At 27.7% G+C, this 27252-nt stretch overlaps 3 protein-coding genes across 7 annotated transcripts; 1 reads left to right on the top strand and 2 right to left on the bottom strand.

The window, feature by feature from the left end:
• Positions 1–100: 100 nt before the first annotated feature.
• LOC126878182 (ankyrin repeat and LEM domain-containing protein 2 homolog) lies at positions 101–4192 on the bottom strand. Its single transcript, XM_050640738.1, has 10 exons — positions 3572–4192; positions 3144–3475; positions 2742–3050; positions 2465–2617; positions 2172–2398; positions 1943–2090; positions 910–1045; positions 715–820; positions 480–608; positions 101–335 (listed from the first exon to the last, which is right to left on the bottom strand). Exons 1-10 carry the CDS (start codon positions 3696–3698, stop codon positions 287–289), a joined length of 1716 nt encoding a protein of 571 aa, XP_050496695.1. The 5' UTR covers positions 3699–4192; the 3' UTR covers positions 101–286.
• Positions 4193–5230: 1038 nt separating this feature from the next.
• On the top strand, positions 5231–18938 carry LOC126878181 (1-acylglycerol-3-phosphate O-acyltransferase Pnpla3). 2 transcript variants are annotated; one of them, XR_007695575.1, is made up of 13 exons: positions 5231–5761; positions 12281–12393; positions 12564–12683; positions 12777–12965; positions 13114–13197; positions 13508–13684; positions 13761–13936; positions 15131–15285; positions 15366–15453; positions 15534–15627; positions 15704–15902; positions 15977–16263; positions 16359–18938. XR_007695575.1 is itself a non-coding variant. In XM_050640737.1 (12 exons), exons 1-12 carry the CDS (start codon positions 5602–5604, stop codon positions 16165–16167), a joined length of 1746 nt encoding a protein of 581 aa, XP_050496694.1. In that variant the 5' UTR covers positions 5232–5601; the 3' UTR covers positions 16168–18938. The 2 variants fall into 2 exon arrangements, 1 of the variants encoding a protein (XP_050496694.1); XM_050640737.1 differs by having other exon boundaries at positions 5232–5761; positions 15977–18938.
• An 823-nt stretch (positions 18939–19761) lies between these two features.
• On the bottom strand, positions 19762–26905 carry LOC126878178 (transcription factor SPT20 homolog). Of its 4 annotated transcripts, XM_050640735.1 has the most exons (22): positions 26588–26905; positions 25480–25590; positions 25196–25387; positions 24963–25081; positions 24607–24856; positions 24244–24456; positions 23944–24122; positions 23653–23862; positions 23391–23550; positions 23233–23307; positions 23097–23115; positions 22783–23009; positions 22537–22696; positions 22248–22453; positions 22031–22178; positions 21733–21926; positions 21522–21659; positions 21340–21436; positions 21093–21169; positions 20824–21007; positions 20444–20610; positions 19762–20297 (listed from the first exon to the last, which is right to left on the bottom strand). In XM_050640735.1, exons 2-22 carry the CDS (start codon positions 25525–25527, stop codon positions 20142–20144), a joined length of 3219 nt encoding a protein of 1072 aa, XP_050496692.1. In that variant the 5' UTR covers positions 25528–25590; positions 26588–26905; the 3' UTR covers positions 19762–20141. The 4 variants fall into 4 exon arrangements, with proteins under 4 accessions (XP_050496692.1, XP_050496691.1, XP_050496690.1 ...); XM_050640734.1 differs by having other exon boundaries at positions 20444–20607; positions 22783–23115; XM_050640733.1 differs by having other exon boundaries at positions 22783–23115; positions 25480–25542.
• Between the last annotated feature and the right edge of the window lie 347 nt (positions 26906–27252).

Here is a 27252-nt window from a genome sequence, read left to right as displayed (position 1 = left end):
GTGTAACGTAATTACTAATGTCGTTATATATAAAGATATACATAATAACGCCCTTACATATATAAATTTAACGATAAATGGTAGTTTACAAAACAATATATAAAATTTTCATAAATTATTTTAATCATATATAAAATTTTATGAAAATATATCGCTTTTTAGTACACTTAAAATAAGTTTTGAAGTATATTAATGTTATTTAACAAATAACTCTTATTGTGTGTAATATAAAAATTTTTTATAGTTTTAGTTTTTACATCGTTTAACATCTTGATATCTCACATATCTAAAAATTCATAATCAATTTTCTTCTAATTCCCCTTATGCTATTTTTTCTGAAAATAACAACAAATTAGATTGTATTAATAATTAATAGCTATGTAATTAGAAAAATAACAAATTATAATTTGTATTATATTATTGTAAAAAATATAATATTAGTTACTTCTTACAAGTATAGAAAGATAAAAGATCGATACCTATGTAAATCACGCTTCATAGCAAGTTGCATGTCATGTTGCCAACGATATATGTTTGGATATGTAATGGAATTAAGTGATGTTGATACTGCATTATAAACAGCATGATCTAACTTTGTTGGCACTGGCCTATAAAATAATAAATAACGGAAATATATATGTATAGCAATTATAATGTGTTTATATAAAATAGTTATTTTGCTAAAAAAATATTTATTTTCATGTGATATTTTACCCTTCTAGAAATGTCCCATGTCCTTCCTCTGCATTTTGCATTTCATCATCTGAATTATCTACCGTTAATTTTGGTGATGATGGCGGTGTAAAAAATTCCAGTTCATCTAAAGAAAAAAATAAAACGTCATATTTATAGATACTTTTTATTGCATACTTTAATATGAATTTTGATTATAAAGCATTCTAGACTTACCTACATTATTTTGTTCTTCACCATTTGATGTAAGCAATGACCATGATTGTAATTTATTATATAAGTAATCTATTTCATCAATTTGCGATTTCGTTTGTAAATTTTCGTTTGAATTAATTAGGTTCTCATTTGATGTCTGTGAAAAAATTATGTAAGAAGTATAATAATTTTTAATGAATGTTTGTTACATCGGGCGATACTCTACCTAGACCAAATATATAAAATGGTCATAAAACCAATCTGGACATACGGAATAGCACTATGGGGAACAGCAGCAATGAGCCATATAACCAAAATAGAGGCAATGCAATCTAAAATACTCAGAACAATAGCAAACGCGCCATGGTACGTTAGAAACGAGGACATTCAGAAAGACCTGGGAATACCAACGGTCAAGGAGGAGATTAACAGATGTGCAAGAAGGTACAGAGAAAGAATAGCAACGCACCCGAACTGGCTGGCAGCGGAAACGGTCGGCGCATCAAACATAAAAAGAAGATTAAAAAGGAAACACCCAACAGATCTCACAAAGGACATAACCTAACATACAAACACTCACCACACTAAAGAAATAAATCAATCAAATTCGAAGATGGTATCCCACTGGGGGTAGCCATCCACATGTTATATTATTATACCACTAAGTTATAATATTTTACCAAATGTCCTACTGGACAAATTGTAAAATGTAAATAAATAAAAAAAAAAACCTAGACCAGGCCATACACCGCGGGCCAGATGGGAACCAGATGTCCGCTCATCCTTATTGCGTCTTAAAGACCCATTATAAATCTCAGTAATTTGCTAGACAATAATCTACAGAAAATGATTTAGAAACAAAGATATTTGTTCGATCTGAAGGACCTTAGCTGGCAAATTACTGAGATTTATGATGGGTCCTTAAGACTATTGAGGGTACGCAATAAGGATGAGCGGACATCTGGTTCCCATCTGACCTGCGGTGTATGGCCTGGTCTAGGTAGAGTGTCGCCCGACGTAACAGTGTTAAAAATTCAATGAATATTTGTTGTACCTGGTTATGATGAAGTAACTGATTCTGAAATTTATGTTCTAAATATTTTTCAAGTTTTATTAAACCTTCCTTAGTACGAAAATCTGCAAAATCGTTTAAAAATAGCCAATATTCCTTCCATGATACTTGGTACTCTTCTGCCAAGTCTCTAAAAATTAAATTGGGTTGCAATTCTGTTTTTTAATCTTTAATGATTATGATAAATCTTAAAATTTACTATGAAATATACCTTCCAACTCGTTCAAGTCCCTTTTCTACATCTTGTAATCTTAAAGCTAAATTATTAGTGGGACTATCTATAGCATTAGATTCATCATCAGTTTTTTTAATAGGAGTCATACGAAGACGCGGTGGCGTTTTCCACTTTTTTCTAAATTCTAATGCCCGAGATTTTGTCATTGGTCCAGCAAACGCACGTACTTCTAAACGTGGACTAATTGGATCGGTATTTAAACTCTACAAAAATGTTATCCACATAAAATATTATAGACATACAATATAAATTGAAATATTGTAACATACCAAAAGATTAGTAAGAGAGAAAGGTTCCCCAATCACAGGTTGTAATGTATTATCATCTGATCTTAATACAGGTACATAATACTGATCTTCTAGTAGCAAACGTATTTCTTTTTTTAATCCTTCATCTTCTTGACATGTTCTAGTACAAATTATCTGTAATATTAACACAAACTAAATTAACATATATTATAGTGGTAATTACAAAAATATATAGAAAATAACAAAGATTATAAATCAAAAGCAATAATAGAAAAGTTTTAAATATTTTATTACGTACATCTATTGGTAGTTGTTTATATTTATTTGGTAATGTCTTTATACAACATGGATATGAAACAAGAATTCGAACTACATTTTTTAAACCAAATTTGACTGCAAAGTGTAATGGAGTTTCATTTAATCCCTTGTCAGGTGTGTTTAAATATAAATCTAACATAATTTGTGCACGATCCACATAACTCTTGCATTCATCACCATAAAGTAACTTTATGAAGTCTGTGTTTCCAACAGTGTTTAATATTAACTCACACATATCAGGTCTGTCTGCCCTAACTGCAATATGTAATGCATTATAACGGCATCCTTCCTATAATAAGTAATAATGAAAAAATATAGCATTATATATGCATATTAGATAATTTATACCTTTCTTAAACATGATTATAAATTATAAACTTACTTGCAGAATTGCAGGTGTATCTCCACTACCAATTAAGTAACGCGGATTTCCCCATACTGTAGTTTTTACAGCATATAAATCTCCATCTTTAATTAATTTTTTAAAACATATCAGATCTTGAGATCGTGGAGCTTTAAAATTATTTGATTTTTCTTCTACTACAGGTACAGTTGCATTTATTAAGGTACTATTCACATAATTTGATTTTTCAAAGCCAGTTTGAGCATACTCTTCAGCTTCTGATCTTTTTTTAAATGATTTCAGACGACCAGTTTTAAATTCTTTAATTACTTTTAAAGCTTCTGCTTTGTCTTGATAAACTCGAACATTTTCTATAATAATTAAATGTAAATTATTTACTTCATTCAAATAATAGTTGCAAGATTATAAAAAAATAACAAGATAACTCTTTATTTTTATATATTTACCTTTAATACTGTTCTCTATTGAAGAATCAATGTTTTCTTCAGGTATATATACTGCATGATAAATTATTTCATTTGATACATTGGAATTTCCATGAATCCCATGTAATGTTTGTACGTTTTCATCCATTGTATTCAACTTTGTTTTTCTCTTAAATTATTTTAAGTCATATAGTCATTTATTGGTTATATCGTTATATGTCACATACGAAAATGTCAAAAAACATACACTGAAACTGGAACTGCTTAAATTTAATGTGATATTTATAATTCGGTATGCAATTTCTCTTGTCTTTTCTCCTCTCTCTTTTTTTTCTAATCGGAAAATTTCATGTACTATTAATGTCTTCTTCCTTTGTAATACGTAGTTTGTTTTAAAATCTATATTGTAATTTTTAACAGTTAGTTAAAATTTATATGGTTTTTAAATATCAAATAATTGGTATTAATTTTGAAATTTATTTTTATAAAGTATCTTATTTAATATATAAAAAGCTATGATAAAATACACCAAGCATTTTTTATCAAACATAAATTTTCAAGAAACAAAATAGGAAACATATATGGTATGCCAAGTAAATTCAAGGTTAAACTTAATTTTCAAGATAATGTACAATTAAGCCGTAATTTAAGAAGCGTTTACATTAAAAATGCTATATTTAAGAAATCAATATAATTCATAATATAAAGTATAACTTTCTTACGCAAAATAGAAAATGCTTAAAAACCGTATCAATTCATAATCAACTGTTATTTACAAAACGAACCAATCCTAAATGAAGTCTAAATGGTTGACCAATTACAAGACCAATTACAATTTAACCAAGTACAAGATAAAATAAAATTTTATTTATAATATTTTGACTATTTATTTTTAAATAATACTAAAATTAACTCAAATATAAATCTAGTAACACCATTTGTTTAATACATACATTAATTAATAGCATTCGTGAGAGAAATATCCTCTTTGATAATAATCATTTTCAAATCTATATTTTTCATTGATTACCAAAACAAACTAGGAAGTATCTGATTATGATTTTACAGTTTCATAACATAAAATTCCATAAGTCATTTAACTGTTAATAAGAAATATTGGACTGGCAACTATTTGCCATTGGGTGGTATTGACAAAATCCGCAATCACTTAGTTGCCAACCCAATACATTCTCTCATATTATAATATTTCTTATATTATTATATCTATATATTAAATTAGTATTGTTATATTATTATAATATATTATTATAATATTCTTATAATAAATTCTTATAATATTCTTATAATATTCTCTTGTACCATGGACTTTATTCAGATCAATTATTTATTATATTCATTAGATTAATACAAATAAAAATTCTATTTTTGTCAATTAAATTCTATATTTATACGTAAAAATTGAAAAATTGCTAATAATTGCTTAACATAAATACAATATTTAAAAAAATATATAAGAAAGAATATTTTATATAAAAAAGGACATTAATTGTCATTTCAGTAAATTTTACTTACATTAAATAATCATAATACGATTTGTCAAACATTATTTATTAAATGAGCATGAACGCATTTTAAGACAATCATATTGTTGGGAAAACACGTGCACCTGTAGAAATATGTATTACACATTAAATGAGTTTAAGAACGCTGAGTGGGCGGGGCTATCACCACACCATTGGAATGTGATTAAAATCGACCAATCAGAAACTTGGCAAGTATTTACAAATCGTACGTCATCAAATGTGTATTATCTCTCTGGCTGTTTGTAACATCATGTATTTTTTTTTTCAATCGTATTCAAGATTAGACTCAAGAGTTTCGGGAGACTATTGTTGCTGCTGCAAAGGACTACTAATAGTTGAAACGCGGACGTCGTGTGAAGTACGTCGTTCATACTGTCTTTCTTTATGTGCGATGTTCATAGTGCCGAAGAAAGGGAATCAGTATTTTTTATTTATCATATGATTATTCTTGACAATCGATCTAAACGAATTAACAATAAACGACATAAAGTATAAGAGAATTCCGAAATGAATTTATCGTTTGCTGGTTGCGGTTTCCTTGGTATTTACCATGTTGGTGTAGCAGTGTGCTTTAAGAAATACGCTCCACATTTACTTTTGGATAAGATTAGTGGTGCATCGGCTGGTGCTATCGCTGCTTGTTGTCTTCTTTGTGATTTACCCCTCGGTAAGTGAACTCCTTTGTTTATATATATCTACCAGATATATAGTATCTTAAATAATTAGTTTTTTTCAATGTTATGGTTCGATTTATTGACTTTCTGATATTACACGATCTTACGTTTTGTATCCATTGCGCGCATGTTAAACAAATTGTCCCGGTGGCTCCGGTGATTTCACGCTGTAATTAAACCGTAAATATCTTTATTCACTCCTTTAATATAAAATATGACGATGTTGCAACTCAATATATACTTAAGGTTATGTTCATGTGCTGTTAATGTAAAAAATATAGCTGTCAAAATTGACTTTCATCAGTTTTTATATTTCCTAAATAAATCTTAAATAACGATTATAAATTTTAACATTTTTCAAGCATCATTACTAATTTGTTATATAGACCATATAAATGATTTTCTTTTTACTTATGTGAATAAATGATATAAAATTTATAAAACGTAATTATTGTAATTATATTTTAAAATCTCAAAATCCCTATTTCACTATATGCAGCTAAATATAATTTATTTCACTTCTGCTTGTCTCTATATTACATTTCCTATTGTTTATAAAATTTCAAAATTATTGATAGAAGCTGTATGAACTTGGTAATGCTGGAAATGAATCTCATAATTAGGTCAAGCATAGAATAAGCAAATGGGAAGTAGTAACAAGAACACTTATCAAATGCTTTTCTTTGTAGTAAGCCTGAGAATAAATATACAATATAATGGAAGCAATTATAACAGGCATATTGGCATTAGTTATTGCGCATTACTGAAAATTTTTTATTGTAATAAAAACTTATCACTTTGTGTAAAAGAGAAGTATTTTTTATTTTAGTAAATCTCACAATGGTAAAATATTTTATCAAATATTTTTAAGCTGGAATATAAAAGTAATTTCATTTAATCTTTTAATCAAAACATTGCAATAAATTTCTCAAAAAATTTATAAGATGAAGATTTATAATTGGTGATAAATATCAAAATAATCGTTTGAAAAATTATATAAATGTTGTTAAAAAGTACTCTCTGAAGATTTTTAATATAAATGGGGAATAAATATGTAAACGCACAGAATATATAGACTGCGAAAATTCTTAATCGTTTCGTATATACATATATATCCGCTTATAAATTCACTGTTGTGTTTACATCCTATCTTGTAGTACAGTACCATGGCCAACTAGAAATCCGATGCTTTCGTAATACATAATATTTCGTAATAATAATAAATAACTGATAACGCATAGTTAAATATTTACGATTAGTATTACATAGTTGTTAAAACATTTTAAATAATAAGAACAACAAACATGGTACGAATAAAATGTATTATAATTTTATATATCCTTTGAAAATGTTTTGGAATAAGTATGTATTACGTGGAACATTTTTTATAGACGATACGGGTACAAATATGTTTTACATATAGAGTCATTAAAACATATATATGTCTTGTGACATATACGTAATATACATAAAATGCTAATATATTTCTTTTTTTTTTATTTAGTTGTTTACATTCACAATTTGTCCAATTTGGACATTTGGTAGAATTTTTTGGCTGTTTGATTATCATGTGGGTGGCTACCCCCAACGGGGTAGCGGGGGTACCACCTTCGTGTTTATTAGATTATATCCTTTATGAGATCTGTTGGGTGTTTCCTTTTTAGTCTTTTTTCTATGCTTGATGTGTTGATCGTTTCCGCTGCCAGTCGGTTCGGGTGCGTTGCTAATCTTTCTCTTTACCTTCTTACTCATCTGCTAATCTCCTCCTTGACCTTTGGCATTCCCAGGTCTTTCCGAATATCTTCGTTTCTAACGTACCATGGGGTGTTTACTATTGTTCTAAGAATTTTAATTTGCATAGTCTCTATTTTGCTTATATGGCTCATTGCTGCTGTGTGCTATGCTACCCCATAGTGGTATTCCGTACGTTTTATGATCGTTTTGTATATTTTTAATTTATTTTTTGTGCTTAATTTGGATTTTCGACTTGTTAGCCAATAAATGCTAATATATGTGCGAAAGATTTATATGAAATATCCAATGTTAAAATGGAGAAAGATTAATTTGGTTCATACACATATTACATAGTTTACGTTTTATGTGTTTACATCTTTAATTTCAAAAATATACCAGTTATTTGATTAAATTTCATTTCCTTCAATACACATCACATATTTATTTATCAAATTAACAATATCGCCTGATATCTTTCTAGCGTCATTACTTCCGTATCACTCTATATGGAATTATAATACATATAGCGATAACAGATCAAAGACATAGTTATACATATACAAATCAGTCTCGATATTAATAAGTTAATATTAAATCGCAAAAAGATAGATGGTATTTGTTTCGAAACGGTGATTCAAATATGTATGTGTATTATTGTATACTATTACTATACATGTAGCAATCAGTCTTATCAAATTCCATTGTTAATATGCTTCTTTAATAAATGAATCCAACATTTTCGAAAAAATTATTTATTCATATTTTGAATTTTCTCAATATAGATCTTTTATGTGTAATGTATATATGCAATCAAGCATTAAATATTATTTTGATTACAATATATGATTTTTAATTAAAGTAACATTTAATGTTCATTCATATGTATTTAAAGAATCAGTATTAAATAACTCGATCATATTGAGAATATTAATTAAGTCAATCACAATTTATATATATATATGCTCGTAATTTTAATGTATGATAATTTTATTACTGATACTTATGCGTGACAGCATTCTATAATCATGTGTATAATCTATGACGTAAACGTTTTCACAATGTTATCCTACCGAAAAGACACATTTAAGGTCGTTTCCAGATTAATGCAACTACTACATAACACGTATATTAAATATACATCAATACGTTTGTAATAAGCGATAAGTGATGCAGCTACGAAGCATTTAAAACAATATACATACATATCCTGGAAACGAAACATGTTCGACAGCTAGTGCATAATACATATTGAACACTTCAGATACAGAGAAATAATGAAATATTGGTTCGTATACCTAGAATAAGAGTATAGCTACAGAGTAAATTAGGAAATGATTGTAATTCTGTACTATTTGTAATAGGTATACTACTTTTTCAATATTCTTATATGAATATGTAATGCGGACTTTTATTCATCTATGGAAAATTTGAAGGTGTGACAATACATAGAATATACGAAAATATGTAAAATATGCAAAACGTAGTACTTATTATAATCTTTATTAAGGAAAACAATTATGTACTTCAGTCCCATTTTTTTTACGATATTCATAAAATATGAATTTGCATAAATATCCATAGTCTAATAATATGTAATTGTACCTAAGTATTTATGTATTAAGGTTATTATTGAAAAAAATTAGTACATCTATTCAACTTATATAACTACATGGTCTCTAAGATGCATATTTACTATATTTGTTATATAAACTGTAACATGTCATTCATGTTTAGAAAAAATGGAAATTTTTAAATTAACTGTAAGAAATATAAACGCGTGGTATGCAAACAGCTCGATAATATCAATTATTTCCATTATTCAGGATTTTTGTTATCGCGAAAAAAATGGTTAAAGTCTAATTAATATCAGCAAATACAGACGAGTAATTTGATATGAGGATTGAACGCGGCTGGTAATCTAAAACTGCGTCGAAATTTAAAAAAACAATGACCTATTATTCTTGTTCTTTTTTATGCTAAGATAATCGATATGTCGATGATATATCTCGATAAATTTTTTATGAAGAAAAATCAAGACATTTATTCTAAAACGAATGAAAGAATGTTTTTCTTTAAAGAATAACATCTTTTAGTTAAAAAGATTATTGTAGTTTCTCTCGTTAAAAATGCCAATTATCAAAGCGTCGTGATTTAAGTGTCCTAGTCAGAAAATAAACTATTCCCTTCTGGTATTGATAACATCAATACCATGCAACATGTTAAGCAAACAAAGGAATGTTTGTTTTTGTAGAAAGGCAATGCCAATTCATACGATAAAAGATAAGGCTATATATATGAATATATATATATGATTACTATATGATTCATATATATATATATATAAGAATTGACCACTCTATTTTACAAAATAATGCTAATCCACGGAATCCGTGAAATTGATGCGGCTGCATCTATTTTCATTAATCACGCAAAATTATATTTATGTTATAAAATATCGAACTATCTTTTATATTATGATCTCTCTCACAATCTCTCTTTCATGTTACGATGTTAGAGATTTTAACCAGGTAGTTCGTCCAAATTCCAACCGCTCCAAACTTTACATTGTGAATCAGCAGCTTAAAGAATTTGTTTTTCTTCGTATAGGAGTATTTAAGGGCTCTATTCAGCATTGCCAGAGGGTATTTTTTAGTATTCCCAGAAGGTTTTGTAATCGTGTAATAAATCGTTTTCCTTTCTATCCTTCTATAACTCTAATGCACTTTACAATTTGTCCAAGAAGGATATTTGGTAAATTGTTTTAGTAGTGTTTTGAATATTTATCATGTAGATGCTTTCTTTTTGGTAGCTTTCCAGAGTGAATAGTTCATGTCTTCATTGGGTGATAATTTCATTATGTATTCGTGAAACTCTATATTGCAATGATTTGGGATTAATTGGTTCACTTCTTTAATGATGGCGTTTAATCTGCTTTTGTTGAGCTATGTTTTATGTTTTTGCCAACTACTTTTCGATTTACGTTTAAACTTAATTTTCTGCAATGTATAAGCCGGGAAGGATAGATAATTTCTATCATTTTCTACTGGTTTGGTGGCTATTCAACTTGAGGTATCTAGAGGTACATTATTATTTATTTAGCTTCTAGATATTTTTTAAATTGAGCCTAATTAGTGCTATTGTTGTATAGGTGATTTGTTACGTTTGTGTACACTGGTTTGGATGGGAGGTCTATAAGAATCGTATAGCTTGTTCTAACATTTTATCTGCGGTGTGTTAGTTTGTAATCCCCATAATTTATGCTTGACATTATAATCCCTAGCAGCAATAAATTTATTCCCTAATGATTTTAAAAAGTTTTCATACTGGTGTATCGTTATTGGTGTAATAAACCATAGATTTCAAACTGGACATTTTTCTGAATTTTATAGGTTTAAGGTCTTTACTTCGTAAGATTTTCTTATCGTGTTGCCCTTGCCGATCTAAGATACATTTGATAATAATTTATCTGTAGCCTCTGAAGAGTTATCAGCAATGTCAAATATTTTATAGTTCGAATTGAATAGAACTTTCTCAATCTATTATATTTCTGTTCTCTTTTTGCAATAACTTAATATAAGGATCTTTTATTGTCGTTTTTAATCCTATCTGTTGGCATGATAATCACATTCTATCTACCTATAATAGAAATGTTCACTTTTAGTTATTATCTTGCACTCAACGTTTTGTGCATAGATAAAAATTATGTTTACTTTATTTTCACGATTTCTAGATGAGATATTAAATGTTTAATGTTATGAACAATTTTAAATGGTAATTTTAAGGGACATAGTATAATGAGTTTATAAAAAGTGAAAAAAGTGAAAATTATAACATTGCCGGATAAGAATTTATCATATTTTTGTCCATTTTTTTAATCATTAAGTCATTAACCAAATAGTATACTTTTAAACGAACTGTAACTGCGATCATGTAATAAATGTAGGAAGTATGTCTAACTTTGAAACTGTAAGATAATTTAGGTAGATTCAACGTTGTATAATGGAAGTATAATGTAAAATGATAATAGAAGTTATGAAATCCTACATACAATCTGTATTCATTATGAGGCTTCATAGCGTTAAATCGTATAAGTTGGCTGATGTATTAATGCTAAATAAATATGCAAAAATATCGATTTTATATTCTTATAATATTAGTTAATTCATAATATAAATTCATTCATTTTTCTGACCCTATATACATATATTTTTTCACAGCTTATAAATGAACACACCCTATAGATATAATTTTGCGTGTACTTATATTTGTGATATAGGGATATGTATATATCACAATCAATTTAATCTTGATATAATTGAAGTATATTGTAAATTCGGGATAAGATAAATACATCAGTGGTATTTGCTTCTTATTTACGTCAGGTATAAAAATATACTAAATTTATCTCAAAAAATATGTTAAGTTAATGTAATAAAAGCTTCTAAGGATTTTTGAAAAAAATAAAAAAATGTGTAAATATGAAGCTGTAAGTGAAAATATCAAGAACAACTCAAAGTTTCTTATTTTTCCTATCTTATAATTGAACAAAACAATTTATAGCTTTTTCCCATTTTATGATGGAAAAAGACAAATAAATGATCTGTTTTTAACTACACCAGATTGCATAGATTTAAATGAAATTTCTACTTAAACGGAGTTTATGCAAGTAAATCTTGATATAATTAATTTTTAATTAATGAGATTTATTTCTATAATTTACTTTAAGTTATTCCTAGTTGTTGTTCCCTATAATAATTATAAGCACACATTTTTTATAGGGGAGATCACAAGTAACGTATTACGCGTTGCGCGTGAAGCACGACAACGAACTCTTGGTCCATTTAGTCCATCATTTAATGTACAGGAGATATTGTTAGAAAGTTTACAGAAGGTACATATCATTAACTATAATTTAAAATGAATATAAATATTCGAATTTTGCAAAAATAACATATATAGTATTTACACTTTTAAAGTTATTAAATACAGCAATAGACATTTCTAAGATGAACTCTTGTTGTTAATATTTTAATATATAACGAAATATTATCTTTGTTCCAGCATCTGCCTAATGATGCTCATATTCGTGTTAGCGGCAAGCTTCACGTTTCCTTAACAAGAGTATACGACGGAAGAAATGTAATTGTTTCACAATTCTCGTCTAAGGAAGATTTATTGCAGGTAAAACAATATTCATGTTAAAATTCATATAATTTATATAACTAAAAATTTATATAAATTTAAGTTTGTAATATTGAAACTTTTCTTTTATAGGCATTATTGGCTAGTGCATTTGTCCCAATTTTTTCTGGTCTCTTACCACCAAGATTTCATGGTGTTAGATATATGGATGGTGGTTTTAGTGATAATCTTCCTACACTTGATGAAAATACTATTACAATTAGTCCTTTTTGTGGGGAAAGTGATATTTGCCCTAGAGATGTTTCTTCCCAACTTTTCCATGTAAGTTACTTATGATTATTCAGATAATTTACGAAATATTTAAATTGAATAAATAACTGTTCTTGCTAAGATTAAATTACTAGATTACTAAAGAATAGATTACTAAATCGTATGTAAAATATAATAAATGAACATTTATAATTAATAGGTCAATCTTGCCAATACAAGTATTGAGCTTTCAAGACAAAATATATATAGGTTTGCAAGAATACTTTTCCCACCAAATCTAGAGGTAAGTTTATATGAAGTACTTGTAACATAGAGAGGATATTAAAGAAATAAAATAACATAGATAAGATAACATAAAAAGGATATTATGAAATAAAAATTAACAAAATTATATAGATAAGATTTAAACATTAATATCATAAAGAGCTTTAATATTATTAAATATAACCAGTTATATTAGTTATTAGTTATAACTAGTTATAAATATTACCAGTTATATAGTTATTAGTTATAACTAGTTATAAATATTACCAGTTATATAGTTTTATATTAATATTATTAAATATATTATAAATATATAATTGCCTTTACAGATGCTCTCAAACATGTGTAAACAAGGTTTTGATGATGCATTAAGATTTCTTCACCGCAATAATTTACTTAATTGTACCCGATGTTTAGCTGTACAGTCCACATTTGTAGTCTCAGAAACTCTTGATGATAACATGGATTATGATCCTGAATGCCTAGAATGTAAAATGCATAGACAGGTATAACTTTAATATGTGCAGTGTAAGTTACAATAAGAATATTTTTTATACATAAATGTACATATATATTTTGTAGGAAGCGCTAGTATCTAATTTACCTGAAACAGTTATGACCATATTTCAAGATGCAATTGATTCTGCCAATAAAGGTCTCATTAATTGGTTATTTAAACATCGAAGTGTAAAGCTTTTATCATTACTTAGTCTACCATGTACACTGCCAGCAGATGTAGTATATGCAACTTTCACAAAGTAAGTATATTATTATGCATTGCATCATTTGTTTTTTTTTTTTTGACGAATCTTTTATTTTTAAAATAATTAATGTATATATTACATTTGTAATGTTTACATAATTTGATAGAGTTGTGTGTATCAATGGAATAAGAAACTAATATGCATGATATATTGCTTGTTTAAAACTGCATGCTACTAAAGTAATAGTGTAATTAAAATGATTTATAATTAAATTAAAAATTAATAATATATATAAATACAGACTTGTTGTTGTAGTAAAATTAGTAAGTATATTCATATCTTTTCTATCTATTAACTAATGCTGGTTATTAATTTTTATGGTTAGTTATCATTAGGAATCAAATTTATGTTTTCAACCTTTCAACTTCATTCTATGTAATATTACTTTAAAATCATATTTACATTAAAATTCCCGTAATCATCCAAATTGATAAAATATAACTTAATTTGTCTCATATTCTAATTGTCTGATTGAATGAATTTTTTTTATTTATTTGATATTGTGATTATGTATAATATCATATTTAACATTATGCATGTGGTCATAGTCTGATTGGTAACAAGATAGAAAGTCACACCTTGGAATACAATATAATTGGCAATATTCTTCATACATCTCCACAAATGTCATGTGCTAGACATAATATGACATCTTCTTGGTAAGCTTTGCATTTCTTATGTATTGCTATATAAAATGTCTTATATATTACCTGAACATACAATTATGAAAAATGAAATTGGAAAATACATAAATTGAAAATACTTACTATAAATAGAATTCTTATTACTTTGAATAAGAATTTTATAAAGTTTCATTCCATATATTCACATATAATGCATTATTATTTTAGATCTCTTTAAATATAATAAATGTATATATATATAAATTTTTCTTAAACCAGTTAAGTATGATATTTCTCAAACTTAATGTCTAGTACTAAGTGCCACAGACTATTAAATGTCAATTAGACATTACATACATGGTTCAAGCAAATAGAATTTTTTATATTTATATATAATATATGTTTTAAATTGTGAAAAAGTTATTTAAGTTATTTATTTAAATTATTTACATTTAATGTCAAAAATCTTAACTTTCTGCTTCTGTAACTTATTCTTTTTACTATGCGTATACTTTCTTAGTTTCATAACAGTTGTCTATGAATTAATATTTTATTTTATTTTCAGGTTTATTTTGAATGTGCCTAAATTGCGAAGGAACCTATTAGAATTAAGAACATTTTTATTAAACGAATTATGTATGCTATTTCCTAAAATCAATGCCTATTACCAAGTGCCACAGACTATTAAATGTCAGTTAGACATTACAGAATATGGCTCAAGTAAATAGAATTTTGTTTATTTTTTGTACTAATTATAAAAAATAACATTTTCTTGTATATTAATCTTTCTCATTTTTTAGACATATATGATATGGAAGTAGCAGACAAGACTGATAATTTATATAAAAATAAGAAAAATCTAAATTTGACATTACAATACAATGAATTGTAAGTTTATAAATCTTAATAGTATTTTAAAACTTTTTAATTAATAAATGATATTTCTTATTTTAACTTATATCTTTCAGACAACCATGGGAGGATAATAGTAATACGTCAAATTGTGTTATAAATATGTCCAATCTTTCAACTGTTGATGATACTTTTGAAAATATTCTTCAGGTAAACTACGAACATTTATTAATGATTATATATAATCAATATCAATACAATGTAAATTTTCTTCTTAAATATATAGGTAACTTCTGAGCAAGAAGCTGTAATGGCATATTATTACATGGATGATAATAACAAAGTGCAAGTGACAGAGATATTTGACGTTACAGACTCCGATTCACATGCAATGTTATCTATAGAAGAAATTGAAAATAATACAAAATTACAATTTGATGAATGGGATACACCCACATGGTTATCTCAACACACCCTCAATGATAGTAAGTTATTTTAAATACTGATTATTGTATATATATTATATAAATAGATTACACGTGAAATATTTATCTTTTAGCTGTAACAGAATCCCTATATACTGATGCAGATCAACAAAGCATAGAAAATTTATCAGAAATGTCTTTAGAAGATGATATTTTGGGTGTGTTAAATACATCTTCTGATCCAGAGAGTGAATGGGAAATAAGTAAAAATTTACAAACAACAAGAGCTTCCAACCCACCAATTTTCCAATCAGAAATGGATTAACAATGATTAAAGATTTAAAGTAAAATAGATTTTTTCTTATGATAATTGATATAGACAATGAGTATCATCACTATCTATAGTCAATTATATTATCAGGTATGCATATTTTTGTAGTCAATAATGTTGGTGATATTATAGAGAGAAATAGTATCAGTGTGCTCAATATTGATAATTTTTTATAACATTTGAAGAACATGTCGTTTAAAGAAGTAAAGAGTATGGATGAAAACACTTTTATTAAACAAGAGCAGTCTGTGTTATGCACTGATAAGTATAAGATGCAATACAAGTAACCATATAAAAATGTGATATATATATATATATAAGAAGTATCTTCAACAGAGCATACGCAGTATTTTATTATTAATGTATCATGGTAAAAAACATTTAACATCATTATTAAATACTTGTAAATCAAGTATGAGTAGATCTCCAAGAAAGAGGCTGACTATGATGGAAATGCACATCATAAAAGATATTTATTCGGATTTTATGTTGAGTGTTGTTAGAAGTTTCATATGTTAACCACAATGCTTCTACACTCCTCGTCAAAAAGATAACCCAGGTGTGCGATCTTTAATTTCTCAATGACGCGTGTAATCGTTTTTCGTTTGTAACGTATAATATAAAAACATTATGAGCATGAGAATATGCGGTTCGTTGAAAATAATTAAAAATATTATGAGGTTTAGTGTGTGACAAAAAAAATTGTTTTATTTTAAGAACGAAATGATAACACACTCTGTTAATATGTTTAGAAATTGCTCAGTAGTTCATGATCTATCAACGAGTAAAGATTATAGTACAATGTTATATAAATTTGTAAGGGACGCGGAAAGAGATTAAACGAGTCTGAAAAAAAGCAAATTCTTGAACTAAAACAGCAACAGTTATCAGTAGCAAAAATATCGAAAATAATAAGAAGAAGTCGTAAAGTAATACACAATTTCTTTAAAAATGTTGAAGATTGTGGCAAAAAGAAAAGTACTGGTCGACCGTCATCGTTATCTGATCGTGATAAGCGAGCAATCTTGCGCGTAGCTTCCAACTCGCAGTTAACAACGAAGCAAATAATGGAAAAATCTATTGTTAGTGCCACTATTTCAAGTGTTTGTCGAGTTTTATTATCCTGCAAAGATATTAAGAGGCTACGATTGAAAAAGAAACCTTCGTTAACAACGAAACACAAAATAGAATGTTTACGCTTTGCAAAAGAAAGAATGCATTGGAAAAAGAAATGGAGAAGGGTACTATTTTTATATGAAAAAGATTCAACTTGGATGGTTCTGATGGGTTCAAATATTATTTTCATGACATAAGAAAAGAGACAATGTCAGCAATTCGACGACAAATGGAAGAAGGCAGCGTGATGGTTTGGGCCGGCATCGGTTATTTTGGCAAGACAAGTATCAAGTTCTTCAATGGGAGAATGAATAGTGTCCGATAAATAAATTTAATCAAAGAACAAATAAATAATCCTGCAGAACGCATTTCTGGACCTGATTACATCTTTCAACAAGATAATGCATCTGTACACACATCAAGATTAGTCCAATCATATTTTAATGAAAATAATATATCTATTTTGCCGTGGCCTGCACGCTCCCCGGACCTTAATATTATTGAAAATTGTAGGACAGAACTTGTTCACGGCGTATACGCGGATGGAAAGCAGTATCAACAAGTACAAGAATTAAAAAATGCAATTATACGCAAATGGGATACGTTAAGTCAAAATTATATCCAGAAACTATATAAATCGATACCAAATCTTATAATAGAAGTAATGGAAAATAAAGGGGGATGTACCCATTATTAAATAAATATATATGTTTGATAAGTAATTATTGTTAGTTACAGTTTATGTTGATTATTATTTTCTTATTGTACATGTGTTATCATTTCGTTCTTAAAATAAAACAATTTTTTTTGTTACACACTAAATCTCATAATATTTTTAATTATTTTCAACGAACCGCATATTCTGAGCTCATAATGTTTTGATATTATATGTTACAGACGAAAAACTTTACACGCATCATTAAGAAATTGAAGATAGCACACCTGGGTTATCTTTTTGACAAGGAGTGTAAGCATGAGAGCTGAGTAATTTTTTTTCCCCATTTTTTCTCCTTTTCTAATTCTATTATACTTCTTAGTAAAAATATTTATGTAGATATTTTCCAACACTGAGCAGTGCCAAATTATTTGTGCAGTTCCTATTTGCAATAAATACTTAAACAAATAATGAAATTAATTATTTAAATTAGAATAAGAAAACAAATTTTGTTATTGCATACAGCTGGAACTGAATGCCAACTAATATACAAAATTTTTATACCGTTTGTTATTGACGTAATCACTGTTGAGGATATTTAATTATGGTTAAAGAATGACATTTTTGTATCATATACTGAACTAAATATCATTACGTAATAAGTGACTTATAGCAATAATTATAAAAAGCACAAGTTATACATTTAATTACATATTAAATTATATTATTATTAAAAAAAAATTGCTGTGTTTATAGGTATATGTACTGTACCATATGTTTGACGTATGTATTAATTTAGTATAGGTATAAGAACATCCCAGATTATTATCATGTAACTTATATGTAAATGTTATATATGTATTAATTTTTATATGTTTAAAAAGTGATACTGTATATTACTTAATCTATCTAAATTGTACATAAAAAATGTTTTATGGTGTTAAAAACTGTATATAGTTACATAATTGAAATTTATTTATTTTTTCCGGCTTTATTATTCGACTTACATATTTGTAACTTCCACTCGATCCCATACATAAGTTATGTAATTTTATTTTAAGATTAATTACTTATTTGGATGAAAGATTTGTTGTATTTTAACTTATTACTTCATTTCTGGATACCTTCTCGAGTACTCCCGTATGAAACTAACGGTTCACAAATTATGTTGCAATTGTTAAGAATATAAATAACACTTCATGCTTATTTTGAACTATGAAAAATTATTTTGAAAGTTGTTTCAGTATTTGTAATTATAAATAATACTGAAAATAGCTATCTTCAAGAGTTTATATATTAAATTATGACATGTTAATATATATATAATTAATAAAATAAAAACATTAAGACAAAACTTAATTTACTTTATGTTTATGATTATTGACGAAGTAACATTATGAACTTGGGATAAATTAGAATTCAGGTGGATTCGGACAAGATCTCAGAATCTTGAGAAATACGAAAATATCGGAATTCCACTCAAATTTTGATGGTTCATCTCGAATCCCAAGTTGATTCCCTAGTCTCGAGACAATCCCACACATTTTTAATAATTCTAATGTGTTCATATGAAGTAACATAAAACCCGATGCAGCAAATGACTTTATCCGCGCGATATCGCTGCGATCATATATCTTTATTTGTTTTCTCAGTTAACAACAACGAAAACAGACATATGATCAGAGTGATATACTGCGGACAAAGTCGCTCGTCTGCACTAGTTCTAAATGTGTAGCTAGCAGCGACCGACTTTTTACAAAAAGTGTATATCATAAAATATTTTTATTTGAAATAAATAACAATAATATAAAGAAGGGTCGAGGTCAATAAAAAATGGAATATTTATTATATTTTTTAATATAAAACAAATCATATTGTATGTATAAGTTATATATACAATAATTGAAACCATCCTCAAAGTAATATTTTGAGGCAGAAATTTTTCTTTCGTTTTTTATAGAAATAATTTATTGCACATGTGCACAAATATGTATTATGCTGATTTTTATAAAATATGTCTTTACTGTTAAACATTGATCGTTCATGAATAAAAATTGTATAATTTACAATTATAATTGCATGCATAATTAAAATTTTCAAATGTCATATTAACTTAATATATAAAAACCTCATTACATTTCTTATAGGCAGGCTCCAATTATTTCAGTGTGATGAAATATTAATTATTTGAACATGTTCAGGCTGGATCTTCCCCAGGGCCAGATGTAGAATTTCTCTGTGGCTCAATTTGAGTCCTGTTTTGCGAATTGCTAGTTGCAACCGCTACTTTATGTTGTGTAGTTAAACACTGTAACTGTTGGAGCTGTACAGGTTTAACAAGAGTTCTCTGTAACTACAGAATAAACAATCTTTGAATTGTACTTATAATTTTAAATAAATTCAAAAGTATATATATTCTTTTATATTACATCGTCTTTTATAATATGTAATTTTCTTCTCTTAACTAAAAATTTATACTAATAATGCAAAAATACATACTTGTTGTTGTGATAATGTTGCCACTCCAAGACTTTGAGTTTGCTGACTGCACTGCCCTGTAGAAGCTCTAGCATGCAAGGATTTTGTCAATAATGTTTGTTTATTTGCAGGTACTACTTGGGAAGAAGATGTCGTCTGGGACGCCATAAGCACTGGTTTCGTTGCTGCTATAAAACATGACACTATCCTTATTTGTTGAAAAAAATTTAATATAATGTCCTAAACATGAATAAATTAAGCAGCTTATATAAAAATATTTATACATATTAATGTATAATAGAAATTGTAAAATAATATGGAAACAATAGAATTTGTTGTTACTGTCTATAATCTATTTTTAAATAACAATATATTGTGACATGGTATCTATGGTAACTTACCCATTATAGGAGTTAACACCTGTTTATTACCAGACAGTATTAATTGACTGGCTGTCACTGTTTTAGCCACAGTTACTAATTGATTTGATAAAACAGTTGATTTAACTTGATTTGGTTGTACTTGACGCGCTATATGATTAACTCGTGGCCTTTGAGATCCAACAAGTTGAATTGCCTGTCCACCCTAAGAAGTAATCTTTATCTCATTTTGGGACTTTAATAAATTATTATGTACATATTATATAACACAATATATAATTTATAAATACCTGTGCAAGGGTAACAGAATTACTACTACGTATGTTTTGTTGTGATAATCCTTTGACTGCTGAAGGTATTATTTGGGCTACAACATTTATTGTATAATAAAATACAGATTATTTCGTATATCATAATTATTCAGTTTATATAGGCATAAAACATTTACTTATCTTTGTTAGTCAAACATTAATATATTAAATAAAGTAATTTAATATGAAGATTAGAATCAATGCATCAAAAAGAAAAAATTCTTACCAATTGGTAACGACAAATGAGTATTGGCAGGATTAGTTATTACTACTGTTGGTGTACTTCCAGCAATAGCTGTTGTAACAACTGTAGTAGCTACCATCTAGAAATATAAATCAATATTTCAGAAAAATTTAAGTGTTAAACTAACCGAAATGAGCGGACGCGTGAAATACAAAAAAACTAACACTAGAAACTGTGGTGCAAGTATTAGTTGCAGATGATATAGGCAGAGAAACAATAACTCCTGTAGGTGTAACGGAACCCGTCGTTGCTGACACATTTAGCGACATCGTAATGGGTTGTGATAGTCCAGGAAATGATACCTGTTGTATAATGAATAGTACAGTAGTATTTCATCTTCTACGCCATATGTTGAAATAAGCAGCTCTCCACAACCTGAACATTTTGAAGACCATTGATGGAATTCGACAGACTAGTAAGATTTACACCCTGCAGGTTTACATTGGTTGATGGTGGAGTACTCATTGGCGTTGCAGATTGATTATTCTGACTGGAAGAAGCAGTTAACCGCTCAAGGAGAGAAGAACCAGAATTAATTCCTGGTATTGGATTATCTGCAGATGGCGTTCCTATAATACATAATTTTAATTATGTTCACCTTAAATAAGACAGAATAGAAATAATAGAAAAAATACACACTAATTGTATCTTGTGTGTATCTTCAAATATTTACCTGCTAACAAAGCTGAAAGTCCTGACATTGATAATCCAAGTGTTGAATTAGGATCTTGCACACGAGCTAATTTCACAGCTGTTGCTTTGACTGGTTGCTGCTTACAACTTAATTGTCCTGTTAAAGTTGAACTTAAACTCACCCTTACCTAAAAATATATTTCTTACAATTTCGAAATATTGTTAAAAACGTATAAGTACGAGCTTAATTGACTTACTTGACCAGTTGTATTAGGGACATTAATGACATTTCCATGACTAAGAACTCTAGATGGGATGGAAGCATTCAAAGAGATCCTTCGTGGCTGGACTTTCTGTTGCGTCAAATTGGCAGGACTGCTATTTAACAAACTAAGGATCGCAGCATTATTTGACTTGTTTGTAGTCTGTGCATTACTATTCATAGCAGCAGCTGCTGCATTTGCTGAAAGAATGTTTAATAAAATACTTTTATTTTTAGCATTTCTTTTATTTTGTATTACAGTTTATATCAACATCATAACAAACCTGCAGCTTGCTGTTGAAATTGTTGAGCAGAATTCATGAGAGATGTTACAAGTGCTGTTATCGCGGGATTAGTAGAATGTTTTTTAAATGGTATTTCATTTTGGCTCTGATTAACGGTTTCCGTAACACAATTTTGTGTTCCAGCTTGCAATTGAGCTTGCTATAAGTAGAGAAATATGTAAAGTTGTCCGAACATCAAAATATAATGTTACACATAATTCATATAAATTCATGTATAACTCCTACCAAAACTGGAACATTTGTAGATGTAGCATTATTAATATTACTGTTTAATTTCTGCTGAAAAACTAAAATTCCAGATCCATTACAGGAATTGCCATCAGCAACCGACATAGTAGAGTTATCAATCTGTACAGATGTGGAGGCATTTGATCCACCATTAGTTAAAGGTTGCCCTGGACTCATTGACGTAGTCTCAGTCTGAGCAATAACTTGCGGAATATTTGTTGCATCTACGCATGTCAAGTTATTAGCAGAAGTAGTGGCTTCTGTCATAGATTTCATTGAAGCTACTTGACCAGCTAGAGTATTTAACTGACCTTGAGCTCTTGATAAGATCTGAAATAATTATTATTAAATATTAGTTTAGTTCAGAACAGTCTTATTAAGATTTATTACGTTTATTAAAAGTATAATAATTTTATTCAAATATTTAGCAAGAAATATTTAATTTACCTGCTGCGCGACATGTTGAGATTGAGCTTGTTGTAAATGCTGAGCAACTAATTGCGCTGCTTTTGCTTGCTGCGCCTAAAACAAGTTTATTAATCAAAAAGTATTTATTTGAAAATTCATACAATAAGAAAAAAATTTCACTTTTGTAGTATACATACTTGTTGATGTGCTCGTTGCATACCAGGTGTACATGTTACGCGAGGCACCTGCCCTGGTACAACATGTTTTATTCTAACGTTCTTTCTACCCTCTTCCGTAAATATTTCCGTAAACTGTTGAATGTAATGATTTGCCAGAACTCTTGTACCTAATGTAAATCTATAAAAAATTCCAAATATTTATTTGTCCAATCAATTTTTATAACTTCAATAAAATATAAAATTCTATTTGATAAAAAGAGAATGATGAGCAAATACTCGCCGGCATGCAGATCCGTTTTTCTCTCCTTCACGATGATTCTTATCCATATAAAGCTCTCCCAGGTACTCAGAATTAGAAGGTCTTTGTAGAATTGAGAGCTTTATGTGATCTATTTCACCTTGACTTCCTCCCGTTTCTAATATATATTCTTCTATAACATGTGGCAAACAGTCTTTTGTTTCTCGCGGGCGTTCGTATGCTTTTGCAAATCTATCATACATGAAGCATAAATTTGTATTAATACATATAGTGACGTTTGATAAATAATAGTAACTTTTTACTGAAATGTACCTTAAAACATCAATAGGTGTATTTGGTGGAAGTAGAGGAGGATTTGTAAGAGAAGGCGGTGGACAGGCAGTGGTTGTAGCTACTCCTCTCTTTGCTCTTAATTTTTGCATTAAATCTTGTATTGTTAATCCCTCTGGTTGCGCTAATTGTTCCAATTTTCTCTTACGATTAACTGTAACCTATAACAAAACAAGGTAAAATATTTCAAATATTAGAATTAAGCATGATATAATATATTTAAAAACACAAGCAAACTAAATAGAAATCACAGTTGCATTCTAGTCCATTACAATTAATTACCTGTGAAAACTTTTTGGCTTGTCGCATAAGTTGGTGATCAGTAAGCAAAGATTTAGATTGCCTTAATCGTGTTGTAGCTATGCTAGGAATAGGATTTGGATCAAGACAAAGAGGTCCTTGGGTAGCTGCGACTAAATATGATTCTAACATTAATCGTTCTTCATGACTCCAATCACCATCACTAGTTAAGGTTGATACATCTGAGAGTACACTCTAAAAGATATTAAGACATTATGCTGATTAATTTAAATTCATTAGATAAAACTTAATTATTATTTTATTTATTATCTTATTTTGTCACTTATATTAGTATTTCTCAAATTTCATTTCTAGTGAAAAACTAGTATTTTTTTTATTTCTCACTTGTGTTGTAGGCTTAAGAAGCACATGGTGAACTTCAGCTTTAGTATGAGGAAATGCTTTTCGATAATCTCGAACTTCAGCTATTATACAACCATCATAAAATAAATGAGAATGATTAGTTTCTAGTTGCTCAGCCAACATTGCAGGCAATTGACCATTATCTATACATGAAAGCAATTCACCCTGTTCGTAACCCATCAGTTGTGTTTCAGCTAATATTGAATTTTTATCATACTGATTTCCCTTATCACTATTAAATTAAAATTACTTATTAATCTACTATTATTAATTTAGTTTCCAAATATATTGTAAATAAATATTAACATATACTTAATAGAAAAGTATAATATATTTACCTATTTCTTACAGCTAGTGAGTATCCTTTATTACCAGCATAGAGATTTACGATTAATGTATATAGACCTTCTCTTTGCACCAATCTTCCCAAAAGGTCACATTCATTTTCTAGATTATTCTACATAAATAAAAATATTATTATTAAACTAGTTTATTAATCTATATTAAATTTTTTGGAACATATTTAATATTAAGAATATTAAAAATATTATTTCTATAGAAGTATACATACCAACACAGAGTCAGGAGTTGCATGAGGAACTTTAGTAAGTTCTTCAAAATATAATCTAGTCAACTTAGACTGAATGCTGTGTTTAGAATGATTCTGTTCTTTTTTTTGAATAGATGATTTATCACAAGCTGAACTTATAGAATTTTGTCCTTGAACATTTTTCCAACATTTGGATACCTGATTTATCATATCCTGCATATAAAATGTAAATATTTAAAATTAAAAAATCTACTTGAATTAATTAGAAACTTATAATAAATTAGAAAATAATAATAAAATATTACCTGAGCCTGCCGACACGCATCTTCTAAACTACAGGCTGTATCAATCATTTTAATTTTTGATTGCTAAAACCATTTAATGTCATATCTGATATAATAATGAATTTTCACAATCTAAAATAATTTCATAAAATATTAATATCATAGTTTTTATGACACAAAATTTGTATTATATTAATTTAATAAACATTTATGCCATTATGTTTAAGTAAATAAAATACTTTACTATAAGATATTTTTTTATAATTTTTAAAATTTTACAAGATTTTTAAGATTATTACATTCTAGAAAATGTGTTTAATATAAGACTTAAATTGCTAATATTATGATATGATATTAGTTATATATATAATCATATATAATATAGTGCGATTAGTATAATCTATGAAAGAAAGAAAAAGAAAGAGAAAGGAATAGAGAAAGTATTTTTTATTCATCTAAATAGGTTATCCTTAATATAGTTTAATTATCAATAACTAAATTCATATATATATATAAATATAAAAATTTGTGTAATAAACTTTCGTTGCTAACATTTGTATCACATTTATAAATAAAATTAATTTAAAATTATATATCAAAACATTACATAAAGCTATATTCAATATAATACAATAATATGATATTAAATAGATAAAATATATAAAAAGATATATATACAGTACAAAATAAAAAATTATAACGTTGGAAAAGGTTTTAGTTAAGTATAATAATTTGATAAAGAGTAAGAACATAATTTGTTATGAATTGTAAAAAATACTAATGTGGAATATTTTACAAATGCATTTTTTATTACATTTGTTTATCGATGAGGCTATTATGTTTCTTATCTCACCTTTTGAACATTATAACAAGTATTTCAAACATAATAGTAAATTAATGCAATCAGAGAGTATCAAAAGGTAAAAAATAAGATCAATAAATAAGATTTATCGAAACAGAGGGTTATGTACAAGTTACAAATAAATATGAGAGAATATGTTTTAATCATAGCGTGAATTCACCGAATGTCAAAACAAGCACGCTGCATGAGAGGTTATGTAAATGTTTATGAATTAATACAAATTACATTTAAATCTTTCGAATAAAACATAAACAATAGGTTATTTACCTCTAATGGATCCACAAAGTAATCTAATAGTAAACATTGGACACAGGATGTGACTCAAGTTAATTTTCTTATCATAACCTCACACGAATTGGTAAATAATACACAAGTTTACAGATAGCGAAAATTTTTGTCAACGAGTTCTTATAATCAATAAAAATTATTTAGTGTCAAATAAATAATATTTACAAGTAAGAAACGTCATTTTAGAGGACACAATGTAACCTATTATACAAACACCACACAATCATAGACTGGAAAATTGACCACATTTCTCTCTAGTGAGTTACTCAATTTATAGTTCGCAAGCTCGACTAGCATTCGAACAACTAAAGACGAATTTAGTGTTTCATGTCGAACACTGATCTCGAATTTTATTCGAGAAGAAGACAGATCTATCGGGAAAGTTATTAATGTAAGAGAGAAACAGTATTAAGAAATCTAACCAGCTTTTAGCAAATTTATTTATGAAAAGGATACATAAATAGTAGTCTACATTAATTGATTAAAATTTTATAAGAATAAAAATTTTTTATTCAAGAATCATATATTAGCTTTAGATTTTAAACTTTTTATGAAAAACTTATATTTATTTAATTTGTATAAATTCGTTTTCATTTATGGTACAACTGTACTACTAGGTACTACATTAAAATACCATTACCAAT

The sequence above is a fragment of the Bombus huntii genome, chromosome 2 (assembly GCF_024542735.1).
Source record: "Bombus huntii isolate Logan2020A chromosome 2, iyBomHunt1.1, whole genome shotgun sequence".
Taxonomy (NCBI): Eukaryota; Metazoa; Arthropoda; class Insecta; order Hymenoptera; family Apidae; genus Bombus; species Bombus huntii.
This window is presented reverse-complemented; position numbering and strand designations above follow the sequence as displayed.

What these genes read in the sequence shown, in the direction of transcription:
- LOC126878182 (XM_050640738.1), bottom strand. Translation starts at nt 3,698, where the DNA reads ATGGATGAAAACGTACAAACATTACATGGGATTCATGGAAATTCCAAT. An exon ending in AATAGAGAACAGTATTAAAG is followed by an intron (nt 3,476 to 3,571) that starts GTAAATATATAA and finishes TAATTATTATAG; the next exon opens with AAAATGTTCGAGTTTATCAA. An exon ending in ATGAAGCGTGATTTACATAG is followed by an intron (nt 336 to 479) that starts GTATCGATCTTT and finishes TGTTATTTTCAG; the next exon opens with AAAAAATAGCATAAGGGGAA.
- LOC126878181 (XM_050640737.1), top strand. Translation starts at nt 5,602, where the DNA reads ATGAATTTATCGTTTGCTGGTTGCGGTTTCCTTGGTATTTACCATGTT. An exon ending in TGTTAGAAAGTTTACAGAAG is followed by an intron (nt 12,394 to 12,563) that starts GTACATATCATT and finishes TCTTTGTTCCAG; the next exon opens with CATCTGCCTAATGATGCTCA. An exon ending in CTAAGGAAGATTTATTGCAG is followed by an intron (nt 12,684 to 12,776) that starts GTAAAACAATAT and finishes TTTCTTTTATAG; the next exon opens with GCATTATTGGCTAGTGCATT.
- LOC126878178 (XM_050640733.1), bottom strand. Translation starts at nt 25,527, where the DNA reads ATGATTGATACAGCCTGTAGTTTAGAAGATGCGTGTCGGCAGGCTCAG. An exon ending in ATTTCAACAGCAAGCTGCAG is followed by an intron (nt 22,454 to 22,536) that starts GTTTGTTATGAT and finishes ACATTCTTTCAG; the next exon opens with CAAATGCAGCAGCTGCTGCT. An exon ending in GGTGTTAACTCCTATAATGG is followed by an intron (nt 20,611 to 20,823) that starts GTAAGTTACCAT and finishes CATGTTTTATAG; the next exon opens with CAGCAACGAAACCAGTGCTT.